Here is a 26,099-nt window from a genome sequence, read left to right as displayed (position 1 = left end):
CTGGTCTGATTTTAAAATAAATTTATAAATGTACCTGGGATGACCCTCTACCAGCATTATTCATGGCTGCCATGGGGTATAGTCACTTATGTTTACAGAGGAAACTAAATACCTTGCCAAAAAATGCTAGCAAACGTAAAAAGAAATGTTATTGCCTGAATTTAGAAATAATTTCACAGAAATGATCCTTGGGTGATCTTTTTCCAAGATTGTTCAGAATTTTCTGATTCATCAAAAAATGCTTGTCAGAGGGTATGGTCACATTTCCTTATACTTCTAAAATCTTCTTGTAAAAAACTGCCTGCCAATTTCAAAATCATTTTACACAAATGTTTCTTTGGAGACACTAAGATTATCCCAATTACTCTGATTCTTCAAAAAACACTGCTTCCAGAGCTAGAAAAACAACTTCTCTTAAACTGAAATGTTCCTTTTGTGAGCATCTGCCAAGAATATTCATGTTATTTCAGGTATTCTAGAAAAACCTGGCCACCAGAGCTAAAAATAGAAAAACCTTCAAATGCCATACCCTTCTTAATGACTGGTTTGATTTTGAAATAAACTAAAAGACATTTTTCTTATTTTTTTTCCAAAATGAAATGTGGCTTCCAGGGGTAGGGCTTCTTTGAATCTGCAGACCAGTTTTTCAGTTATTGGATTGATATGATTCTTGTTATACTTGGTTTAAACAGTTTTTATTTCCAGAATATGTATTACATACAAATATACATACTTTAAACTTGTATTAAAACCTCTTTCTTATTAAACTTGTTTGAGCTGTGAGTGATACAGGGTCTTCGTAGCTCTCTTGTTTACTAATCTCATGTGATGAGTCCAGTTTGTAGAACTTCTGACTACCTATTCAGTGCTTGCGCGTGTATTGTATGTTTCAGTGAAGGGCAGATAGAGTCAGAAATAATCAGTTATCTAGCAGTGTCCAAAACTCCACATTAAATTAACAATCATTCATCAGTAAAGTGTCTAGAAAAATAAAACATGCATAGAGTACTCTGGTATCTGACACCCACTATGTATAAGTTAACACAGAAGCTTCTATTACCAGTATGTATTATCTAACGCAGAAATATATAAAGGCAGTAATATTCATTTAGTAATAGTGAAATAGTGAATTATATTTGTTACAGTTTGAAAGAAATATGATATATTTGCAGACTCTAGAATTAGAGAAGAAGTTAAATGTTCATCGTAAAGCTATAGCTGCCATTTGTGCTCGGGCAAGAAATGAGTACTCCAAGACACAGATCAAGCGAGATTTCAAAGCTGGATTGAAGGTAATGATCGATAGATAAACTGTTGGAAGATGAACTTGGGCTGGAAGTGCAGAATTTCAGTGTTCAGAATCAGCATAGCTTTAAGAAACTTCCCAGTAAGGTCTTGCCTTCTTTCACATTCAGTACAAAGAAAAATGATCCAAACAGACATTTTGTTATATATAATTGTTTAGTAGCACAATTACACATTTTGTACAATTGGCCAATACAAGCCTCTATGTCTGTGGGTAAGAAGAGGGGAACAGTGTAAAGTATTCTCTCTTTTTTTATCCTGCCTCATTTTTGTGTAAATATGTTTTAAGTTTCAGTATGTTAATAAGTAAAATTTGCTATACTGAAAATCTAGAAACAATTTGTATCTTAAACAGGAGATGAAGAGAAGAGCAGGAATGTTAAATGATGATGATGATGAGGAAGAAGATATTTACAGTGATGAGGATGATGATGATGTTGGCAGCAGTGCTGAAAACCTGAAAGTTTTCTGTTGTAGCTCGACAGAATATCAGAAGATGAAGAACTTACTAACAGATGATGGCCCTCCGCAGGTCTTCTATTTACTTAAATTAAATCTATGCAGATGTTTTATAGCTTCATTGTAACAAAAGTTTGTATAGTGAGATGTTCTGAAACTGTACTTGTATTTGGAGAAGTTATTGTTATAGACCTGCTTGGGCTCAGGCACTCAACCTTTTAAAGTAATTCTGCACATTTGATTAACTGGAAGTGATGGCGTAATGTCCTACCGAGGAAAACCTAGAATAGTGCCTGGTAGTTGTTATTTGGGTAGCATGAATGTTGCTGTGAAGCTATTATTTCCTATGTATTTAGTGTTTAATAGCAATAATGCATTTCTTAAAAGTTATTTTTGACAATACTATAGCAGGTCTTGTTCTGAAGGTATGAGCACACTCAAACTTGTAACATGGACAGTATTTGATTCAATTCAGGTATTTAATTCTCTAGAAGATACTCAGATTCCAGCATTGAGACAGTATGTCCATGAGATGACGAGTGTCCGGCGCAGGCAGTGGCTAGAGAGATTGATAAGAAATGTTGGAAGATTTGTATTTGATCTACAGATGTACGTTTCTGAAGGTGGTGATATGGTGAGTATTATTCTAGTTCTTAGTAAAAATAATTAGTATATGAACAGAATATAGGAAAGGGGAAATAATTTAATAAAGCGAAGTCATAGTTGTCCAAATGGCATGGAGCAATCTTGTTTTTATTTTGCATGAATGTTAACTTCAGTGAGACGGAGTGTCATGCGCAAACCCCAGGTTCCTATCTCGGAGGTCAAAGGTCATGTCAGATCTTGTCCGGCCCATATAACTTTGGCATGCATTGAGGAATCTTGTTTATATTTGGCATGAATGTTTAACTCAATGAGGGGAACTCTATCTTATAGGTCAAGGTCACAGTTAGGGGTCAAAGAGCGGGCTTGACATGTTGCCCGTGGGCATCTAGTTTGTAGTTTATTGTAATCCTGTGCAGTTGTCTTGTGAGATTAAGTCAAAATTTCCAACATCGCTATTTTAGCAGTGCAACTTTCCTGTAGCAGATTAATCAATTTTGTCTTGACTCACACAAGATTCTAGCATTTTCATTGGTTAAAAGTTGGTCACGTGGAGACCCACGATATTTCTGTGGAGGTCAGTAGATTTTCATGTTTGGTAAAACTAAGGTTAAATGGCTGATAACAAAAATCATTTAATTGGTTTGGTAGTGACCTTCTTTGGAAATATATTGTTGTTAGGTATGATAAATATGGGGCTCTCCAACTCACCCCCCCCCCCCCCCCCCCCCTCGCGGATGCGCAGGCTGGTCTGGATCCATGCTGGTCGCAAAGCCACTATGTTGGTTTTCTCATGGCGCGGCTCAGTTATGCTTTCCATTGAATTTCATGCAGATACTCAGTAATAAATACAGTGAAAATCTTCAGACACATATTTACAATGAAGTCTGTTTCTTGTGCTATTTTGAGGTTCATATAATCAGTAGTTGTACTCTTATTACAGAAATCAAGGGACAGAGGTTTTGCCAAGTCAGCGATTGATTCAGAACTCCAGAAGTTTGATACTGCTCTTGCTCCAGTCTTACAGCAACTTACAGCGGACATTGATGGTGTGTTTGATGGCAGTGTCAGACAGAAAATGGAAGAAGGGGCCAACAATGCTGCCAATGAAGCCAGCAGTACCTGTACAAAATGGGGTGCTCCGGTAAGAAACCATATCTAGTAAATATTGTAAACTGTTTGTTATGTAGGTGCTGGTCACAAACATGTTCTCAAGCTGAATTTATTGCTTTATTTTCCAATATCTTCAAAAGAATTCAGAAAAAAATTTCGAGGCCTTTCATAGCATTGTAGGTATGTTTCACTGTTTACTGGTTCCACAGACTCGAGCTAAATTGATATTTTGGTTCTGTTATTAATTTTTAAATCAAACAATCTCTGATGTATGTTTGAAACTATATGATGGACTAGAAGATGGATAAAACTTTGATTTGCCCATTGCCATTATAGAGTTTAAAGTTTGTATCTTATATACTGTAAAATTAGATGTTTTTGTAAGGCAAAGGACCATTGTAAGATTAGACTAGCATGGTAGAATATTCAAGATGTATGACCAGATTTTGAGATATGATAATAAGGCTGTTGATTACAATAACAGGTACGAGTATGTTTTGACGAATATTGGCTGTCAGGAAATATAGCAAAATTAAATTTCTGATTTTACTGGCAGCTGGAAAAGATAAATACAATTTCAGTCTTTTATACTTGATAGGTTAATCATGATCCTGCAAAGGACAAGAGATCTGGTGGTCTTCACTGGGCGACGTACAGAGCCACTGTAAGAAGACAAGGTGTTTACACCTCTGGTTCATACGGTTCTGTAGATTTCAATGAAGATTTAGCGGAACCGATGTATCGCAGTATGACCATTGTGTGGGACAGAGCATTCAGGTAAGCCTATATAATGTATCCACACATCCATTGGATTGCTAAAATGGTATAATGCATGCTTTCTGATCATTGAGTGGACATTGTAAGCAACAAGTTGATATTCGAGCACTGTGTTGCATATAACAAAACTTGAGTTATGTTTTTGGATCTAAATTCGAGATTTTGTTTTTGATCTAATTTGATTATAATTTTGATTGTTAGACTATATGTAAAGAAAACTACTGAAATGCTTTAATTTGTACAAAAAAAAAACCCCGACTCCGATTATTTCGTTGTTGCTATAAATTTCAGACAGGTGCAGTTATGATTTTGTTCATCTGATGTAACATTGCTCAGGTAAATTTTTCTGATCGCTCGATGTCCGGCGTCTGTCGTCTGTCAACATTTAGCTTGTGTATGCGATAGAGGCTGTATTTTTCAATTAATCTTCATGAATATTGGTCAGAATGATAACCTTGATGAAATCTAGGCCGAGTTCGAAAATGGGTCATCTCGGGTCAAAAACTAGGTCACTAGGTCAAATCAAAGAAAAACCTTGTGTATGCGATAGAGGCTGTATTTTTCAATTAATCTTCATGAATATTGGTCAGAATGATAACCTTGATGAAATCTAGACCGAGTTTGAAAATGGGTCATCTCGGGTCAAAAACAAGGTCACTAGGTCAAATCAAAGAAAAACCTTGTGTATGCGATAGAGGCTGTATTTTTCAATTGATCTTCATGAATATTGGTCAGAATGATTGCCTTGATGAAATCTAGGCTGAGTTCGAAAATGGGTCATCTCGGGTCAAAAACTAGGTCACTAGGTCAAATCAAAGAAAAACCTTGTGTATGCGATAGAGGCTGTATTTTTCAATTGATCTTCATGAATTTTGGTCAGAATGATTACCTTGATAAAATCTAGGCCGAGTTCGAAAATGGGTCATCTGGGGTCAAAAACTAGGTCACTAGGTCAAATTAAGGAAAAACATTGTGTATGCAATAGAGGATGTAGTTTTCAATTGATCTTCATGAAATTTGGTCAGAGTGATTGCCTTGATGAAATCTAGGTCGAGTTTGAATATGGGTTATCTGAGGTCAAAAACTAGGTCACTAGGTCAAATTAAAGAAAAATCTTGTGTATGCGATAGAGACTGTATTTTTCAATTGATCTTCATGAATTTTGGTCAGAATGATTACCTTGATGAAATCTAGGCCGAGTTCGAAAATGGGTCATCTGGAGTCAAAAACTAGGTCACTAGGTCAAATTAAGGAAAAACATTGTGTATGCAATACAGGATGTAGTTTTCAATTGATCTTCATGAAATTTGGTCAGGATGATTGCCTTAATGAAGTCTAGGTCGAATTTGAATATGGGTCATCTGAGGTCAAAAACTAGGTCACTTTGTCAAATCAAAGAAAAAACTTGTGTATGTGATAGAGGCTGTATTTTTCAATTGATCTTCATGAATTTTAGTCAGAATGATTGCCTTGATAAAATCTAGGTCGAGTTTGAACATGGGTCATCTAGGATCAAAAACTAGGTCATATCTAAGAAAATGCTTGTTTTATGCAAGAGACCAATTTTTTGGTCCAATCTTAATGAAAATTGGTCAGAATATTTGTTTCCATGAAATCACTAGGTCAAACATGTTTTACACTGTTATGGTGTGTTTCTTAGGTGAGCGACCTAGGGCCATCTTGGCCCTCTTGTATTATTTATTGCTGTAGCCTACACAGGGCTTTTCAGCAGGAAATTTGGAAGAGGCCTTGGCCTTTCAAACTGGGAAATTTATGCACGATAATTGTCCATTTCAGGAAAAATAATCAACCGGAAGTAAACACCGAAAGACCAATTAAATTTATCTCCCCTGAAACACGGACTAAAATCCATGCCATGGAACATAACAGATTAGACTTGTAATGTGTCACAAGTGGTTCTGTGCACTGTTAGGCTATAGTGTGCAGCAAAAATCAATACCAGACAAAACACTAAAAAATTTAAAATGTAAACAAAATCTCAACCATCTGTTGGCATATTTTGGGAAATCTTACCTTGCATTTTGGGAAATATCTCTGCTACAGTTGGGAAAAAATAGTATATTTTTGGATTGGGAAGTGGCCTTATACAGGCCACTGTTACATAAGGATGAAAAGCCCTGCTACAGTAATAATAGTATGCAAAGGAAATGTTTCATTACAGAAAGATGAATCTAGAACCAGCTTTTATTACAACCTTTGTGCATTGAAATTATATAAATTCTCTTCATCTTTTCATAGTGGAATGTTGTGGAAAATATTGGACAAATTGAAACTGGAAATCCTGTCCAAGTTGAAGTCATTTATATCTGAGCTCACACCTAGACTGGAAGACCTAGGTATCCAGGCAATTAAAACTATGAGAGTTAGCACTACTCTGTTGAGCAGTGCTTCTAACAAGGTGAGCTCCCTTTGTTACCTAATATGTTCCCATACTAAGAAGAATTGGTATATTAATTTGCGCATGTTGATTAGTCTGTAGAGTGTTTAGCCTATCAGATGACTGAATACAGAGAGAATACTTCAACCTTCATAAGATGGTTGCTTGTAGACTGAAACTGAGTCTTGCTGTTTTTAGGGTCCGTAAGATTAAGATCGAGGTTTCTGTGAGACTGAAAACCATTTTTATCTTGAAAAGGAGAACACCGAGCCCAACAGTTTTCAAACTTACTGGGAAAATTGTCTGTAAAACTGTTATAAACATTCAGATATACCAAGAAAAGTCTGGCTATTTATTAAATTTTGATGATGCTTTTGTAGATAGAAAACATTCTATTTTACTCAAAAAGTTGTTTGTACAAATTTTCAGATTTTGTATTTTATTTTTTGTTTTTCAGTTATCAGAAATGGTGGCTCATTTGAAAGATATCATAACGGACAAGCAGCGTGACATCTCTCGAATAATTACTCCACATGTACAGTCAAGCCTTCTCTCAGAATATAACACGAGTGCAGCTGAGAGTGGACCAGGCACGTACATGAGGATTAAAGCCTGCATGTCCAGTGGCATAGACGCGAAACGTTACACCATATTTGATGAAGCAACACAACAATTGATGCATTATCTGATGGAGTTACAGGTAAGCCTTATAGGAGCTTTTAAAGTTATATTGAAAGCAGAAAGGTTAAGATATATAACATACTGCAGATATGTTTTGTTGATTGTAAGTTATTTGCAGTATTTCATATTTCAGTGCTGTTGAGTAGTTAATCTTATGTTTTCTCTGCTCAGCCAGGTGTTGTGTTTAGAAGTTAAGTTCTAGTGTTCTCTTCTCAGCCAGGTGATGTGTTTAGAAGTTAAGTTCTAGTGTTCTCTTCTCAGCCTGGTGTTGTGTTTAGAAGTTAAGTTCTAGTGTTCTCTTCTCAGCCAGGTGATGTGTTGAGCAGTTAAGTTCTAGTGTTCTCTTCTCAGCCAGGTGTTGTGTTTAGAAGTTAAGTTCTAGTGTTCTCTTCTCAGCCAGGTGTTGTGTTTAGAAGTTAAGTTCTAGTGTTCTCTTCTCAGACAGGTGATGTGTTGAGCAGTTAAGTTCTAGTGTTCTCTTCTCAGTCAGGTGATGTGTTGAGCAGTTAAGTTCTAGTGTTCTCTTCTCAGCCAGGTGATGTGTTGAGCAGTTAAGTTCTAGTGTTCTCTTCTCAGCCAGGTGATGTGTTGAGCAGTTAAGTTCTAGTGTTCTCTTCTCAGCCAGGTGTTGTGTTTAGAAGTTAAGTTCTAGTGTTCTCTTCTCAGCCAGGTGTTGTGTTTAGAAGTTAAGTTCTAGTGTTCTCTTCTCAGCCAGGTGATGTGTTTAGAAGTTAAGTTCTAGTGTTCTCTTCTCAGCCAGGTGATGTGTTGAGCAGTTAAGTTCTAGTGTTCTCTTCTCAGCCAGGTGTTGTGTTTAGAAGTTAAGTTCTAGTGTTCTCTTCTCAGCCAGGTGTTGTGTTTAGAAGTTAAGCTGAAGATTTGTTTCCTCTGTCAGGTTTTGTGTTAAGCAGTTATGGTTTAGTTTTCTCCTCTCAGGTGTTGTGGTGAGAAATTAAGCTGTTAATTTCTGGACTTGATCAGTTAAGTTGTAGATTTATCACCTCAGTCAGGTGTTGTGTTGAGCAATTAAGGGTTTTGTTTTCTCCTCTCGGGTGTTTTGATGAGTAGTTAGGCTGCAGATTTCATGTCACAAATAACTGTTGTACATAGCAGCTAAACTTCAGTTTTCTCCCTCAAACCAAGTTCTTAAAATGTCATTGTATATTACAGAATGAAGTTGTCCAGTATGTACACCAGGTGTGCCAGACCCTCATCCAGGACCTAAGGACAGCATTCGAACCTCTCTGGGAGGCCCCATCAAACACTTCAGTTATAAGATCAGCCTTCCGGCAACGTAAGTTCATATGTTATAGTCATAGAAAGTTGTTTAAAATGAAACATTATTTTGGATAGTGGAATAGGACAGTCTTGTGAATATATTCATGGAAAAATGAAATTGATATCCTAGTAGAAAGGTCATTTTGATATGCAGCATTTTAGCTCCCCTGAGCACAATACTGCATCTAAATACTGAAATGATTTTATCTGAAAACATTTTATGTTAAAAGGGTTGTATGTGTTATTGATAAAATTGAAGTGATTTTTATGCCCCCACTTTGTGGGGGTGGGGAACGGGGGCATATAGATTTGCCCTGTCCGTCCGTCCGAGAATGTTGTGTCGCGCCTAGCTCCAAAAGTATTTGACGTAGAGTCACAAAACTTTACAGGAATGTTGGTCAGCGTCAGCATGTATAGTTGTGCACCTGAGGTTTCGCGTCCGGATTCATTAGTCGTGTAGGAGTTATGGCCCCTGACTTTGTAAAAATTAGTCATTTTAGTGTTGTGTCGCGGCTAGGTCCATAAGTATTTGACGTAGTCACAAAACTTTACAGGAATGTTGGTCAGCATGTGTAGTTGTGCACCTATGGTTTTGCGTCCGGATTCATTCAGTCATGTAGGGGTTATGGCCCCAGACTTAGTAAAAAATTGGTCATTTTAATGTTGTGTCGCGCGTAGCTCCAAAAGTATTCGACCTAGAGTCACCAAAGTTTACAGGAATGTTGGTCAGCATGTGCAGTTGTGCACCTGGGGTTTCGCGTCCGGATTCATTCAGTCATGTAGGAATTATGGCCCCTGACTTTGTTAAAAATTGGTCATTTTAATGTTGTGTCGCGCGTAGCTCCAAAAGTATTTGACCTATAGTCACCAAAGTTTACAGAAATGTTGGTCAGCATGTGCAGTTGTGCACATAGGGTTTCGCGTCGGATTCATTCAGTTTGTAGGGTTAGCCTGATTTGTTGAAAATGGTCATTTTATGTTGTGTCGGCGACTCCAAAATTGACCAGCCCAAGTTTACGAATGATGGTCAGCATTGCATTGGCATACATGTCAAGTTTGGGACAATTATCAGGAGATTCAGTTTAAATCCAGGATATTTGATGAAAATCCCGGATTTTTCGGGAGTTTTTTAGGAATTTGTGCATTAAAAACTGTGTAACAGTTAAGATCTGATTTGGCAATGTTTAGTATTATGCATTTAAAGTGTTACATTATCCTGTTGAACGATGATTCTACCTTTGGACAGTGTAAATTGTCCATGCAGTCTGATCATGATCTGCACTGTTTGCCATATATCAGTATCTTTTTGTAAGCACCCTTAGCTTTTAACAGTTACTGGTACTGTCCAAAATGAAAGATTGGAAAAGTTTATTTTAGAAATTCTGCAATGTAAACAAAAAAAAAATATACATATATAGTAACTTTATTCAGTTATTACAGTATGGTTTGAGCAGAGGAATTGGAATTTGGATGAAATTTTATACTGGCGAGTTTCTTTAATGTGAATAATCTGCAGTGTTTTTTTACAGTCTTAGATTTTTTGTAAATGAACAGAATCTAACATTAATTGGAAATAAATCTATTTCACCATTTTGAATCTATATTGAAAAATGCTTTTTACTCATCAAAATGAAAATTAATTGAAAATCATAGCTGTTGAAAGAATGTTATAACCTATCTCTAGTTGTTTTCTCCATCAGTGGTAATGACTGCCATCACTCCAATAAAGGTCGGCTCTTTAAGTATCCTTAAATATATCTTTTCACACTTAAAATCCTTAATAAACAAGTTCCTGTCTTATCATCATATTATGTCAGTATCACCACCTGCCAATTAACACAATCTAAAAATAGCACAGTACACACCTGTCTGCAGAATGTCATCAGTGCGTGACCTTGTTAAACTCTTATCAATATACCAGTAGAGTGATAAATTACGTCAGGCACAGTGTGTAATTAGGGATTAAGTTTGATATAGGAAACCATTATCTTGGAATTTTGGATTTCCGGGAGAAATAATTGATTTCCGTATGTCCGGGAAATGGACAAAAAATCCGTGAGACTCCCGGACGATCCGGGAAACTTGACATGTATGCAGTTGTGCACCGCGGATTCATTCAGTATTGTAGGAGTTATGGCCCCTGACCTAGGAAAAATTGTGTCCTTTGTTATGTAGTGGGGGCATCTGTGTCCTATGGACACATTTCTAGTTTAATTAAAAAATGTCTTTCTATTAAAGTCTTAAAGTAGTGTAAATTTCTGTACTCTGACAGCAATCACAGAAGCTTGTACAAGGATGCACGATATATATGATGAGGCTGGATTATCACACACAGAGGAGAGAGCCCTGATACCATTGGTTTCTGGCACTCCAGTCGGTATTGGTGCAGCTACAGTCGCAGTCTGCCCTGGTAAGACTGTCAGCAGTGATGCCAGTGGTTGGCAGACCTTTGAAAATACCTTTCAGAGGAAACAGGATACAGTTTACGGTAGGTGTTATTCATGTTTAGTTATAATCTTTTGAAGAAAGTACTAGAAACATAAAAACAGAAGTATACCTTGTAGAGAAGATGATCCTTAGAGATAAAAAAATAGAGCTGCCATCTGAATTTTAAAAAAGTTTATATATTTTATTTAAATCACAAAATAGATACCAGTATTTCTTTTGAGTTAAAAAGAATTACAGAAATAGAAGAGGCTGTAGTTAAGTGAGTGTTTGTCTGTACAAGATACACACTTTTATTTATAGTCTGGCATAAGTATAAAACAGCAGCAGCTATTTGTGGATGTTTTACTGAGACTCTGTGTATAAAGATTTTAATGACATTTACAGGTACAATGAAACAGTGTGGCCAAGTCGGGGTACGAGTGAAGACTGAGAGGTTAAGTCAAAGCTGTCTATCAGAAACCACAGAAACTGTTTCCAGAGTTCAAACTCTGCACATTAAACAAGAAAAAACAGATAAAACTTTTGGTACGTGTATTTTTTCTTTGGATGTTTTGACCTATCTTTTGTTAAGGGGATATCTCACTAGTATTGCCTATTGTTGTACTTTGTTCTTCAACTTGCTGAAAGCAAATGCTGCATAATTAAAAAAATATATAAAAAAAAACAATATTAGTGTAACTTTCATCTGTTTTTGCAGCAGTGCCTTTTTCCATTTTCTTTTTTAATGCAACTCATTTTGACCAGGGACGGTGTAAGATAATTGAAGTTTGATGGTTAGGTTCTTGGTTGATGATATCTCACTTTTGTGACCTCATACAGTGTACACTTGCTGGTCAACTATTGAATGGCAAGCCTTTCAATCAGTTTCTTATTACATTGACATCAGAAACTAATTTACACACTTTCATTTGTAATTTTTAGACTTGTCAGCCAAAAAGTGTGTTGAATATAGACCTATCATATAGCACAAACTTTTGAATGGCGATATATGTAGAGTTATGTAATGCTGAGAGTTATAATTATTAAATTCAACAAAGAAACCTCTTTTTGCTTGCTTCAATTGACTGAATGAAATAATAAATTAAAATAAATCGTGGATGTATTTCTTTAAGAAAAAAAATATGCGACTACCTCTGTAATACTAAGACATTTGATGAGATGTTTCGTTTTTCTGTTGATGCTTAACCACATAATACAGTTTCATTACTCTGAAAGTGTCTTACTTTTAGATGAAGTTGAACGGAAACCATCGGCTGTTGACCAGTCTCTGTTGAACTTTGGTTGTCAGACATTGCAAGATCTTCAGTGTGGGAAGTTGGAGGTTTCTCCTGTGGAAGTAACAGTCCAGACTACTCCAGTGTCTGTACCCGCTGCACCAAGACCTAACGTCATTCTTGCGCCTACAGGTCAGCAGAATGCCATAAGATATAATCACCCTGGAAGAATTGTTGTCCCTGTGAACAGCAGGCAGTCTAGTGTAGGAAATGTTCAGTATATAACCCAGCCGAGTCCAGTAGGACATTCAACTAAAACATTAGGCAGCTTACCACAGTATGTTGTGCAAACTTTACCTGATGGTCGTAATGTCATTCAGCCCCATCAAATGAAAAGTCTTATCACAGGACAAAAAACTCTTATCCCAAATGCAAAAGGACCTGTTACAAGTACTTTTGTACCTAGTGCGAGTGCTGGTGCACCAAGTTCAGACCTTTTGCTTAATATAGCAAAACAAGCCAGCGGAAGCACATCGTCACAAACACAAAACCTGCATGCTATAAATCCTGTCGGAAGAGTTCAGGCAGCTCCAGTCACTAATTCTCAAAGAAAGCCGTCGCATACACCAACACTGAACATGGTTTTTGGAAAGGAAAATGTAAGTTTAAATTCATCAGCTAGAAACAGTAGTGGATTGCTGAGTGCTAGTCAGCCATGTGTGAACAATTCTAGTCACAGTAAAGGCAAGAAAAAGCATGGACGTGCCAATCTTTCTCTCTCCCAGAAAAATGCCCCTGTTGAGAAGTCTGCCCCAGCCCTTGTAATCAAGACCGAGCCAGTTGATAAAGGCGTGTATGGACGTGTGAAGTATTGTAAGAATTTTTATTTTTTTTGTATATTTAAGAAATACTATATCTGATTTAGTGATTTGTCGTTGAATAAAGTCATTGTTCAGAGTTCAGATGCTAAGGAATGATATGAAGGTGCAGCCTTAGAGTATATTGTACGCATCTGAACGACAAAACAATTTGATTCAAGAGCAAATCACTATTACATGATATATATTTTTTTCGATTCTAACACATTACAAAGGATAAATAACTGCATCTTTGAAGATTTTCACCAAATATTTGCCTGGTTTGTGTTGTTTCTTTTCAAGCGCACCTCTGATGTTTGAAGATACAACGTAATAATTGTGACGTACAAACTCGTGTGTGTGTTGCATGATAACACACAGTTTCAGTCGTCTTTGTTTGATAGGGAAATAAATTGAGCTGTATTGTGTCTGAAATCATTCGTCCTCCACCTCTGATAATTCATGTGGGGAAGTTGGCAGTTACTTGCGGAGAACAGGTTTGTACTGGTACAGAATCCAGGAACACTGGTTAGGTTAACTGCCCGCCGTTACTGTTGAAAAACGGCATTAAACCCAAAACAAAGATGTATTATTTAATCGAGCTACTGTTACAGGAATACACAGGCAAAACTGCCTGATATTTGTTTCTTTCAAGTTTGTTTTAACAGAAGAAAAAATTCTTGCTTGCTTCATAGGATAGTAAATTCTGGTGTCTTTAAGAGGTGCAGTCAGATGATGCCAGCAGAATTGATTGGCTTACAAAAAAAACGGTAGTGAATGTAGTTATTCCTGATCATAAGACAAGGTCTATATCTCTGACATAAATAATTCATTAAGCTCCCATTTTAATAAAATTTCAGGTTAAAGTTTTGATGCCGCTTTCCTCTGACTCTAAAATGTTTAATGGATTGGCTAAAAACTTGCAAAACGTTATTCTTCGTCATTAGCTACATGTATGAGACAAGGTCCATATTAAACTTGGCACCAGTTTTTCATGAATTATGCTCCTTTCGGAATAGAATTACCTTTGCATAGAAATAAACCAGCTGGCAGTCTTACCTGACAACCCTTGTCAACAGAGTCTGCTAAATGTTGTTGGGGGAACAAATTTCAAGTAACAAGCTTTAGATAAATCAATACAATCAACACATTTCAAACTTGGGTTTTACAAGTACCTTTTGAATATGTATATCTAACTTTTTTCTAAGCTGTCTGAAAACATTTGCAATGTCCTAAAGCTTGACACCACCAATCCATTTTTAGCTCGACTACATGAAGATTAGACCGAGCTATTGGGTCAAGTCCCATAACTCTGACATGTATTTTGGCCAAATTATGCCCCTTTTTTGACAAAAAATCCTAGTTAAAAGTTTTTATCTCCAAAACTTATGCAAATATTCATTTGAAACTTAACATTGTTTCTTTGGGTTTATAAAGCTAGGTCATAACATCAAGTCTCATGCTATGACATGTATTTTGCAAAATTATGTCCGCTTTTGAACTTGAAACCTTCTGGTTAAGTTTCACATGCAAGTTACTATCTCCTAAACTAAGGTACTGGATTGAAACTCTAGATATTTTAACATTTAGGGTAATATTCCTGCTTCTGGGACATCAGTTCGAGTAGTCGAGAATTGGCTGTCTTACGGACAGCTCTTGTTGATTTTTAAAAGAATGCGGTCCTACATATATACCTAAACAAGCATGAAGTCACAACCTTTAATAAGTTTTTATTGTATTTTGCAGTGGGATCGATAGACCTAACAGATGACTGAATGGGATATCTGGCGAAGAATGAATCTTTCACCTAACAACAGTTGAACTTCAGGAGTATTTTCTGCAGTAGATGATGGATTTAAGAGACTGACTGAATATCATATTTAAGGGAGAAGCTGGGAAGTGCAATTAACAATAATTTGTGAGGAGTAACAGTGCATCTATCTTGCACAAAAAGACATGTTTTATATTACTCCATAGCTGTACTCAAATTGTGTTTCATTATACCCCGTAGCTGCATTCCCATTACCGGTATGTTTCATTACACCCCATCTCTAGTCATAGACATAGCTAATCCCCAACATGTTTCATTATACCATATAGCTCTAGCTATACCCTCGCCATATTTCATCAAAGCTCTAGCTATACCCCACCATATTTCATTATACCCCCATAGCTCTAGCTATACCCCCACCAACTGCTTTATTAACATTTTCAACAAGTTAATTTTACCCACTAGAAATCTGATTTATCACTGGTTTGTTGTAGTTTAGTTATAAAATAGTAGCTTTTTTGTAAGTTCTAGCTTTGTTGTTTACAGGAGTATTAATATAATTGATATTTTATAGAGAATGTGCTTTTCTTGGTATAGTTATATTTAGTCTTATTGTTTTGTTTCATAGCTGTATAGCCTGTTTTAAAGAGTTTTTAATGATCAAGGTGTCTACTGAAAGGAGGTCAAACTGTTTGCAAAAAGACTTGAAACTGCACATGTACATTGTAGTAGAACAGGCATTACATTTTCCTATTTAGACTTTAACATAACAGTTCATCGTCAAGTGAACAAGGTACAGCGAGATTGGATACGTTTTTTCTTTGAATGATAATATTATGTATGGCAAAACATGTTTATGCAGTCATTTTGTTCAAGTAATTAATTTCATTTTGCTTCTGTTTGAAAGCTTTTATACAATATTTCTTTCTTTAAAATATTATTCTTTATCTTATTTAACATTTAATAAATTTGATCATATCTGGGTGTTTCTTGTAAATGCTGTCTTGATACACTGGACATATTAAAGAAAAATGGTATATTTCATTCCTTTCACAAAAAGTACCGTAGATACCCATGTATAATGCGCAGTTTTTTTACCCCCGGGACCACCCGCGAATCGTGGGTGCGCATAATATACAGGTATAGACAATTTTCTAACTTCAAAACAAGTTTGTTACCGATGTCCGCCATTTTTGTAAAGGGAAACTACTCCCCGCGCTTACTGTCACCGCTAAAATCTAAGATTACCGTTACGTTCCGTAAAAGATCGATGCTTTATTTTTCTTTCAAACAAAATTAATTTCATATAAATTTGAAAGTATTTTGATGAAAGAAATGTTTATAAATCACAAAAATTATGATACTAATTAAAGATTGAGAATTATCTTTAACCGAGATCAAACTGTGAACAACATAATTGACATGAGGTGACATGTTAATTGCCGGTAATTATTGGCTATTTGTTTGTGACAAAAAGACTATCACACCTTTTGTTATTGGTTTGAATTGAGAAGCTCATGTCATTTTGAAAAATACCATTACGAAATATTAAATCAGCTGCTGTTTATTTATTCAAAATAGTTAATTAAAAGGGTAAAACAACAAATAAAACAATATTTTATTGGTTTTATTTTCGAGAAAACAAAAATCGATAGTACCGTGAGACCGATACTGCTCTCCACCGTGGAGATAAAATTTATTACCGGTGTCAATGTAAACTCTACTTTCGTTTTCCATCCACCTCAAAATTGACCAAAAATGTTTTTTTTCCCAGGATTTCGGGCCAAAATCGGGGATGCGCATTATACACGGGTGCGCATTATACATGGGTATCTACGGTACATTTACACTTTCTTTTTTCTGTAGTTCTGTGTCACTTTAGTTTTACATTCGTAACTTTGCAATGATATTTCAATGTCTATCACATGATTCTTTTTAAAATATATTTTAATTTCTGTGAAACATATAACATATACTGTGTTGGTGCACATAAAACCCAGATAAATAAATTCTGTGAAACATATCCCATCTCCATTCTTTAATAAAAAATACCAAATGTGTCTAAAATTATAAAATTTCAATATTAACTTGTGCTAGATATAACCAAATATCACAGAAGTCCAGTTTATAACAGTATTACAGCTGTCTGTCTCATTTCAGTGATTTTCTGTCAGAGTTGGTATATATGGGGCGTTCCATGAGAAAACCTGTATTAGTGACAAAAATTTCTAAATTGAGATAAAATATTCATGAAAAACATTCTTTTACCTTTCAGATTTGAAGTGATTATCTTCACTATTTTTTTTTTAAGACCTACAATGCTTTTTTAGATCATTTTATTTGATATGATATTTTAATTCATGATAATGAAATGATTATGCTTGAACCAGAAAAAAGAACCAAGCCATTTCAATTTCTTAGTTAAAATTTTATGAACTTTTTATTTCATTCTGGGAATTACTTACTTCAAAGCTTTTTGGCTGTTTTGTAATTGTAAATGCTGCTTGATTTAGAAATTGAAACTGCTTTTGTAACGTATATAGAACAAATAATTCTCTTACTGGTATTTGCAAGAAAACTGCATTTGATCGGAATTTATTTAGGAATGTGCAAAATCAAGTTTTAAACACAATTACTACGTTGAAAAATGACAGTAATGCAGGCAACATACTAAATATGCTCTTATATAGTGGTCTGTGTTGTATTTTTTTGTCACTTTTGTTTTATTAGTTCTAAGAATTTTAATTACCACAATTTCATTATGTTTCTTTAGTTTGTTCATATATTTACCACAAATATAAACAAAATTTAATACTTAATAAAAAATCATGTGCCAATTAAAAAAAAAGTTTAAATAAATTGTTTGGTTATTATGTTGTGTTGTTTTGTTCTATTTTACACCTTTAGTGAAAATGCTGTAAGCTTCAAGTTTTATATCAAAACCCCTGCCCATTTTACATGAAAACCACTGCCCAGCCATTCATTGCACTGAATAGAACAGCCATTTTAGAGTTATAACACAACTGAAAGCCCCTCTAAGCTAAAGGTAAAGGTAAACTTTATTTATCACGTCTTTGGTATGACACAACCAGGAATTGAACCCCAATCCCTTCACCCTCACACGCACTCAAAGAGGACACTGACACAGCTATTTTCATAAACTATGGTCCAGAAACTGTTCTGTTTAAAACATGACCTTTCCACTCAGTTGACCAGTAAATTAAATTGCACCTTTTTGCGTGCAACAAACTTACCAAGCTGTAACTCACAAGTCTATGCATTGGACTGAAACTTAACACAGATTTGTAACAGGTGGTCCTTAGAGCAGGTTTAAATGTAAAGACTGTTGGAAAAGTCGAAACTAGTGTTAATGTGCAGGTGGCCATTATTGAGTTTGAAATTATCAAACTGAAACTGTTTAATTTGAAAGTGAAACTAGACTTCTTTTGAGTATGGGGTCCCTGTTTACGGATGGTCCCTGGTACATTTATTATGCCCCCCTTCGAAGAAGGAGGGGTATATTGTTTTGCAGATGTCTGTCGGTCGGAATGTAGACCAATCCGTTTCCCGATGATAACTCGAGAACGCTTGGGCCTAGGATCATGAAAGTTGATAGGGAGGTTGGTCATCACCAGCAGATGACCCCTATTGATTTTGAGGTCTGTATGTCAAAGGTCAAGGTCACAGTGACCCTGAATAGTAAAACGGTTTCTGGATGATAACTCAAGAACACTTGGGCCTAGGATCATGAAAGTTGATAGGGAGGTTGGTCATTACCAGCAGATGACCCCTATTGATTTTGAGGTCTGTATGTCAAAGGTCAAGGTCACAGTGACCCTGAATGGTAAAACGGTTTCCGGATGATAACTGAAGAACACTTGGGCCTAGGATCATGAAAGTTGATAGGTAGGTTGGTAATGACCAGCAGTTGACCCCTATTGATTTTGAGGTCAGTATGTTAAAGGTCAAGGTCACAGTGACCCTGAATAGTAAAACGGTTTCCGGATGATAACTCAAGAACGCTTGGGCCTAGGATCATGAAACTTGATAGGGAGGTTGGTCATGACCAGCAGATGACCCCTATTGATTTTGAGGTCAATTTGTTAAAGGTCAAGGTCACAGTGACCCTGAACAGTTAAACAGTTTCCGGATGATAACTCAAGAATGCATAGGCCTAGGGTCACAAAAGTTAATAGGGAGGTTGGTCATGACCAGCAGATGACCCCTATTGATTTTGAGATCAGTATGTTAAAGGTCAAGGTCACAGTGACCAGGAACAGTAAAACGGTTTCCGGGCTGTAACTCAAGAACGTTTGGGTCTAGTTTCAGGAAAATTGATAGTTAGGCTGGTCATGATCAGCAGATGACCCCTATTGATTTTGAGGTCATTAGGTCAAAGGTCAAGGTCACATTGGCCAGGAACAGTTAAAGCAGTTTCTGATCTTCTTGTCTAAAACCACAGAGCCTAGGGCTTTGAAATTTAGTATGAATTATCATCTAGTGGTCCTCTACCAAGATGATTCAAATTATTGCCCTGGGATCTAATATGGCCCCGCCCCGGGGGTCACATGGTTTATATAGACTTATATAGGGAAAAGCTTTTAAAATCTTGTCAATAACCTACAACATTTAAATTTTGACCATATGTATGGTTTTGAGTGGCAAGATGAACCTTGACATGAGTTGACCTTGAACTAGTTACCTGCTTCCATATTTCTGTAGCTACAGCCTTCAAATTTGGACCACATGCATAGTTTTGTGCACCGAAAAATATTTTGACCTTGACATTGACCTAGTGACCTACTTTCACATTTTTGAAGGTACAGGCTTCAAATTTGGACCACATGCGTAGTTTTGTGTTCCGATTGAAATTTGACCTTGATTTTGACCTAGTGACCTACTTCCACATTTCTCAAGCTACAGCCTTCAAATTTGGACCACATAGTTTTGTGTACCGCAAAAAAGTTTTACCTTGAAATTGACCTAGTGACCTACTTTCACACTTTTGAAGGTACAGGCTTCAAATTTGGACCACATGCATAGTTTTGTGTACCGAAATGAACTTTGATCTTGAGATTGACCAAGTGACCTACTTTCACATTTCTGATTGCACAGTCTTCAGATTTGGACTGCATGCATATTATTGTGTTCTGAATTGAAATTTGACATTGATTTTTACCTACTACCTACTTTCACATTTCTCGAGCTACAGCCTCCAAATTTTGAAGCACTTGCATATTTCTGTCAACCGAAATGAACTTTGACTTTGATATTGATCTAGTGACCTACTTTAACATTTCTCAAGCCAGTTTTCAAATTTGGACCACATACACATTATATTGTACCGAAATGAAATTTGACCTTGATTTTGACCTTGAGCTAGTCTTGAAATTTGGAACATTCAAAAATGGCTCAGTGGATGGCACCAATATCACTTTGTAATCTCTTGTTAGGTTAAAGGTCAAAGTCAGATTAAAACAGAATGGTAGAACTTTAATTTACAGGGAGCATATAATTTCTGTTCCTTGTGCAATTACTAAATGCATCAAGGGGGGCATTTCGTGTTCGACGAGCTCTTGTTTGTTTTGGGTTTAACGCCGTTTTTCAACGGTATTGACGGGCAGTTAACCTAACCAGTGTTCCTGGATTCTGTACAAGTATAAACCTGTTCTCCGCAAGTAACTGTCAACTTCACCACATGAATCGGAGATGGAGGACGAATGATTTCAGACACCATGACATATCAAATCGTCGCGGAGAACGTTCGCCTCGCCCGAGGATCAAACTCGCAACCCTGCGATCCGTAGATCTGCGCTCTTCTTTTTGATCTAAGCGGGCGGGGGTTCCCTGGTACGTTTGGATGATGGATGTGTATTAACAAAACGTTTTCTAGGGGCGTCTGTTTGATCTTCCTTAAGTTTCCATATTTCTTCTCTGTCAGGAAAAGTTACTATTTAAAATTTATTCCAGGTTTAGATTCTAACTTCCAAATATATACTCTAAATTCTAAATTTATACTCTCAAGCTTCCGATATGTAAACGTGTATTCTCTGAAATGTTTTTCTGCGGAAATCATGTACATTGTTTGAAATATGAGTTGTAACGTTAAAGAGGACCATTTTGCAAAATGACGTCACAACTTGCAAATAATGTAATAACTTGCAAAATGGCGTTGTAACTATGAGTAAATCAAAGTCGTTCAAAAGTTTAAAGACAGCAGGTTCATGTGGACATGTAAGATCAGTTCAGGATTTTGTTTTAATTTATTCAACGCATGATATAATGGAAAAAAAAAATCAAATAAAAATATAAACAAGAGAGCCATGATGGCCCTATATCGCTCACCTGTTATCATTGCACTTGGAGGACAAGAAGGTCCTCAGAAAAAATATCTAAATCCAAAAGACAGGAACAACAAAGGGAAGAAATTTAACCAAAAAGAAGAAGAAAATTCTTACAAGGTATAGATATGTCAAAAAACACCTAAAAATTGGAGGTACCATCCATGTTGTACCACAGAAAAGTGGTCTCGGTTTTTCCCTATGGCCAATAATAAAAAAGTTACTAAAAATAAGCTATTTATAGTAACGTAAAGGGGAAGTAATTAAAAAAAAAATATTGTAAGTTAACAAAAGAAGGATCTGCCAAATAAATATGTTGGCATAAATGAAATTTCAGATCAGTATCTTCATTAATAAAGGAGATATACCCATTTTAATTTGAAATAAAGGGAGGTAATTTGACATAAAATCAGTCATAGTTATTTACCCTGATTGTCTCAGTCCAACTAATAACAATAATGAAATTTCAAATAAGTCCTATAAGTACTTACTGATATAAATCCATTTTGATTACAATCAGGGGAGGTAATCAGATATAAAATAAACCTACGACTGGATCCGATTTGTCATGGAATCCAAGATTTATTGTTGTTGAAGATGTTTTGGAAGTTTGTATCAAATAAAACCATAAATGAAGTCTCTATATGGCTGCAAAAGCCAAAATAGCCAATTTTGGACCTTCTAGGGGCCACAACTCTTGAACCCAAGAAGGAATCGGGCCAGTTCAAGAAAGGAAGCAAGATCTTGTGGTGATACAAGTTGTGTGCAAGTTTGGTTAAAATAAATCATAAATGAAGCTGCTATTGTACAGACAAGGTCAAAATAGCTAATTTTGGCCCATTCAGGGGCCATAACTCTGGACCCCATTATGGGATCTGGCCGGTTCAAGAAAGGAACCGAGATCTTATGGTGACACAAGTTTTGTGCAAGTTTGATTAAATTCAAATCATAAATAAAGCTGCTATCGTGCAGACAAGGTCAAAATAGCTAATTCTGGCCCTTTCAGGGGCCATAACTCTGGAACCCATAAAGGGATCTGGCTAGTTCAAGAAAGGAACCGAGATCTTATGGTGATACAAGTTGTGTGCAAGTTTGGTTAAAATCAAATCATAAATGAAGCTGCTATTGTGCAGACAAGGTCAAAACAGCTATTTTTGGCCCTTTCAGGGGCCATAACTTTGCAACCCATAATGGGATCTGGCCAGTTCAAGAAAGGAACCGACATCTTATGGTGATACAAGTTGTATGCAAGTTTGGATAAAATAAAATCAATAATGAAACCACTATCATGCAGACAAGCAATTGTTGACTGACGCACGCACAGACGACGGACGAAGGGTGATCACAAAAGCTCACCTTGTCACTATGTGACAGGTGAGCTAAAAACGTGAGAATATCCGGCTCGAGGATAACTTTTTGGTGGTAACGAGGCTCTGCCGACTTACCGCTTAAACAGTTACACGAGAGCCGGATATTTCCATCTGTACCTACCACCAGTGATTGAATCTTTTTCTTGCATTCCATATTTAACAAATAACAGTAAAAATAAATCCAAACAAATGATCTTCTTTCGTATAGTAGCGTATTAACAAAGCGCAGGAACTTTACGCCCATAAACATGAAGTACGTCATGGCGTTACTAGACAAATCTACTACGCAGATGCAGTTTGTTATACGTCCTTTACAGCACAAGTCATCTTAAACACCGGGGTGTAAGATGGAGTTTTCCAGCACCGGTCAAATCACCAGAAATCCCAGTCTGGTGTGCAAAAAAAACACGAGCGTTCGATAAGTATTCATGATTGTAAACCTACTGGAAAAACGTTTTGCTTATATTCAATGCTTATATACCTAGTAAAAGTAATACTTTTATTAAACATATAATTAATAATGCGCATTGACATTTGTTATGAATGAAACTGTGCTTGTTTGATGAGCTATTTATAGACCGAGGTCATAAGTTATAACAAAGTGATCACTGGAATCATGACCCGTTTCCATTTAAACAACATAAACATCATCTAAGTGTTTCGATAAACTTTTAATTCGATGTGTTGTATATTTTTGTTAAATAAGTCTTACATTTCACATGATTTATTACTTTATCTCTGCATGTTACACAGTGTGTGTATTATGTCACTGAGGTTTACCTTACCAAAGACGAAAAAGTTCCATTCATACGGATATTTTATTCTTAGGGGGAGAATTAATTTACCTTCATTATGTAATATTTTCTAATGTTATCTGAAAGGATAACAGAGAGCTGCATGACATAATCATAAACAGAATCACATACATGTCAAGTTCCGTGGACAATTTTCCAGGAGATTTCAGTTGAAAATCCAGGATATTTGATGAAAATCCAGGAGATTTTTTCGAGGAGCATTTTTTAGGAAATTTTTGGTCGAATATAAAACTGTGTAACAGATAAGATCTGATTTGGGCAATGTTTTTAGGTACTTAAGTTGCATTTTAAAATGTGTTAACCTTAATCCTGTTGAATACGATTGATTCTACCTTTGCGACGAGTGTAAATTGTCCATGCAGTCTGATCATGATCTGCACTTTTTGCCATATATCAGTATCTTTTTGTAAGCACCCTTAGCTTTTAACAGTTACTGGTACTGTCCAAAATGAAAGATTGGAAAAGTTTATTTTAGAAATTCTGCAATGAAAACAAACAAAAATTATATACATATATAGTAACTTTATTCAGTTATTACAGTATGGTTTGAGCAGAGGAATTGGAATTTGGATGAAATTTTATACTGGCGAGTTTCTTTAATGTGAATAATCTGCAGTGTTTTTTTACAGTCTTAGATTTTTTTGCAAATGAACAGAATCTAACATTGATTGGAAATAAATATTTCACCATTTTGAATCTATACTGAAAAATGCTTTTTACTCATCAAAATGAAAATTAATTGAAAACCATAGCTGTTGAAAGAATGTTATAACCTATCTCTAGTTGTTTTCTCCATCAGTGGTAATGACTGCCATCACTCCAATAAAGGTCGGCTCTTTAAGTATCCTTAAATATATCTTTTCACACTTAAAATCTTCAATAAACAAGTTCCTGTCTTATCATCATATTATGTCAGTATCACCACTCGCCAATTAACACAATCTAAAAATAGCACAGTACACACCTGTCTGCAGAATGTCATCAGTGCGTGTCCATAAGACGGCACGCTCGGCTTTTCTCAGTGCTTGACTCTGAAGTAGAGCTTTGCCAGTAAAAGGGGCATAAATCTGTCAAAATTCTAATCAGAGTTAAGGGGATAGTTTTTTATGATGTAAGCCTTTGATAGTAAATAACTATTTTAAGTTTCAAGTCAATAGCTTTGATAGTAACAGAGATATTTGACTTTATCAAAAACTTTAACCAAAAAATTCCAAGTTAAAAAGGGGCATAAATCTGTCAAAATTCAAATCAGACCTATGGGGATTGTTTCTCCTGGTGTAGACTGTGATAGCAAATAACTGTTTTAAGTTTCAAGTCAAAAGCTTTGATAGTAACAGAGATATTTGACTTTATCAAAAACTTTAACCAACGGCAATGCCAACGCCGACACCGACGCGAGTGCAATAGCTCTACATCTTCTTCGAAAAGTCGAGCTAAAAACTAAAATTACAACAATATTTCTGTCAAGTGGGCCCTTCTGGACTAACTTCACATTTAGTGAAAAGGTACAATATAACAAATACAAAGCTTTAAACTTAAAAGCATTTACTATACAAATTGAAGACATGACAAAATTCTGATTTTATCAAAACACAAAAGTGCTCTAACATGTTCAGTGAATAAGAACAGAAAAGAGCAAAAACACAAGAGAATGCAGTCTCATGGTTAAATGAATGGAGGAGATCGAACCTACAATTGAATTAAGTTAAACGGCACTGTTCAACTGTATTGTCAATTGCCTATGCAAATTTATGTGTTCATCTTAAATGACGATACACGTTTACATTCACAGTAAATATGAAATTTTTGCATGTTTAAATTATAGTCACAAATGCAAACCAAGTTCATGAAATGTTAAGAAACTGTATTATTTTTTGTTGTTTACCACCTAAATATGTGTGTGCATAAATGATCAAGATCAGTAATTTATGACATTTTGTCTCTATGGGATAATTCATCTGTTGCCTCTTTTATTGCCTTTTTCAATTTTAATCATCAAGAATAAAAGAACTGTCCACAGACTGGTATATGTTATCACCAGACTGGTTTTGGTTGCTGGGTGAGAAGCAGTCCAAATCTTTTCTTTAATGTCACTCTTTGTCTGGAATATTTATCCTCTGGGGAAAACTTTGCAGGATGTGCTGACATTGTTGGTCTCCCATTTGGATCTGTTTTCTGAAAATATAAAGATTTATGATTATGTCTTTGTAAAGGCAGTGACTACCTAAAATAGTGCCCAACATTTATATTTCCAAGGTTTGTTTAATTAAATGCACTTGTTGGTACAGGCTCTATGGGTAGGGTAGTGTGTAGCATTTCTTTTATAAGTAGTATATGATGGCACCATTAACGGGCGGGAGGTTGGGGGGGGGGTTGAACCTCTATATGCAGCCTGTCTGGGCATACCATGTGATGCTTTAAGCACTGGTATTCGCAATAGGGGTAAAATGACCTCAAGGAGAGGGGTGCGGTCATGACTGTTTGATAAAATAAGGCATTGTATAAAAATAGGCATTTAATCAAATTATTCAGTTTCAGTTTGCAAATGACCTCTAGTGTTAACAGTGATGTCTTTCAGTTGTTTCACATTTTACCTTGATCTTAATACAACCGATCAGGCACACACTTATCAATATGGGAATAAGCCTGTTGCAACTGCAATATGCACT

At 35.9% G+C, this 26,099-nt stretch overlaps 1 protein-coding gene across 1 annotated transcript in view; it reads left to right on the top strand.

Moving 5' to 3' along the window:
• Window positions 1-15,886, top strand: part of LOC123549787 (uncharacterized) — a 42,772-nt gene extending 26,886 nt beyond the window's left edge. Inside the window, exons 16-27 of the mRNA XM_045338183.2 lie at window positions 1,173-1,292; window positions 1,661-1,837; window positions 2,240-2,398; window positions 3,311-3,511; window positions 4,079-4,257; window positions 6,517-6,676; window positions 7,113-7,355; window positions 8,507-8,630; window positions 10,887-11,102; window positions 11,447-11,587; window positions 12,292-13,149; window positions 14,880-15,886. Coding sequence (XP_045194118.2) covers window positions 1,173-1,292; window positions 1,661-1,837; window positions 2,240-2,398; window positions 3,311-3,511; window positions 4,079-4,257; window positions 6,517-6,676; window positions 7,113-7,355; window positions 8,507-8,630; window positions 10,887-11,102; window positions 11,447-11,587; window positions 12,292-13,149; window positions 14,880-14,908 — 2,607 coding nt within the window. The 3' untranslated portion in view covers window positions 14,909-15,886. The remainder of the gene's footprint in view (window positions 1-1,172; window positions 1,293-1,660; window positions 1,838-2,239; window positions 2,399-3,310; window positions 3,512-4,078; window positions 4,258-6,516; window positions 6,677-7,112; window positions 7,356-8,506; window positions 8,631-10,886; window positions 11,103-11,446; window positions 11,588-12,291; window positions 13,150-14,879) is intronic.
• Window positions 15,887-26,099: the final 10,213 nt, after the last annotated feature.

The sequence above is a fragment of the Mercenaria mercenaria genome, chromosome 6 (assembly GCF_021730395.1).
Source record: "Mercenaria mercenaria strain notata chromosome 6, MADL_Memer_1, whole genome shotgun sequence".
NCBI classification, from domain to species: Eukaryota; Metazoa; Mollusca; class Bivalvia; order Venerida; family Veneridae; genus Mercenaria; species Mercenaria mercenaria.
This window is presented reverse-complemented; position numbering and strand designations above follow the sequence as displayed.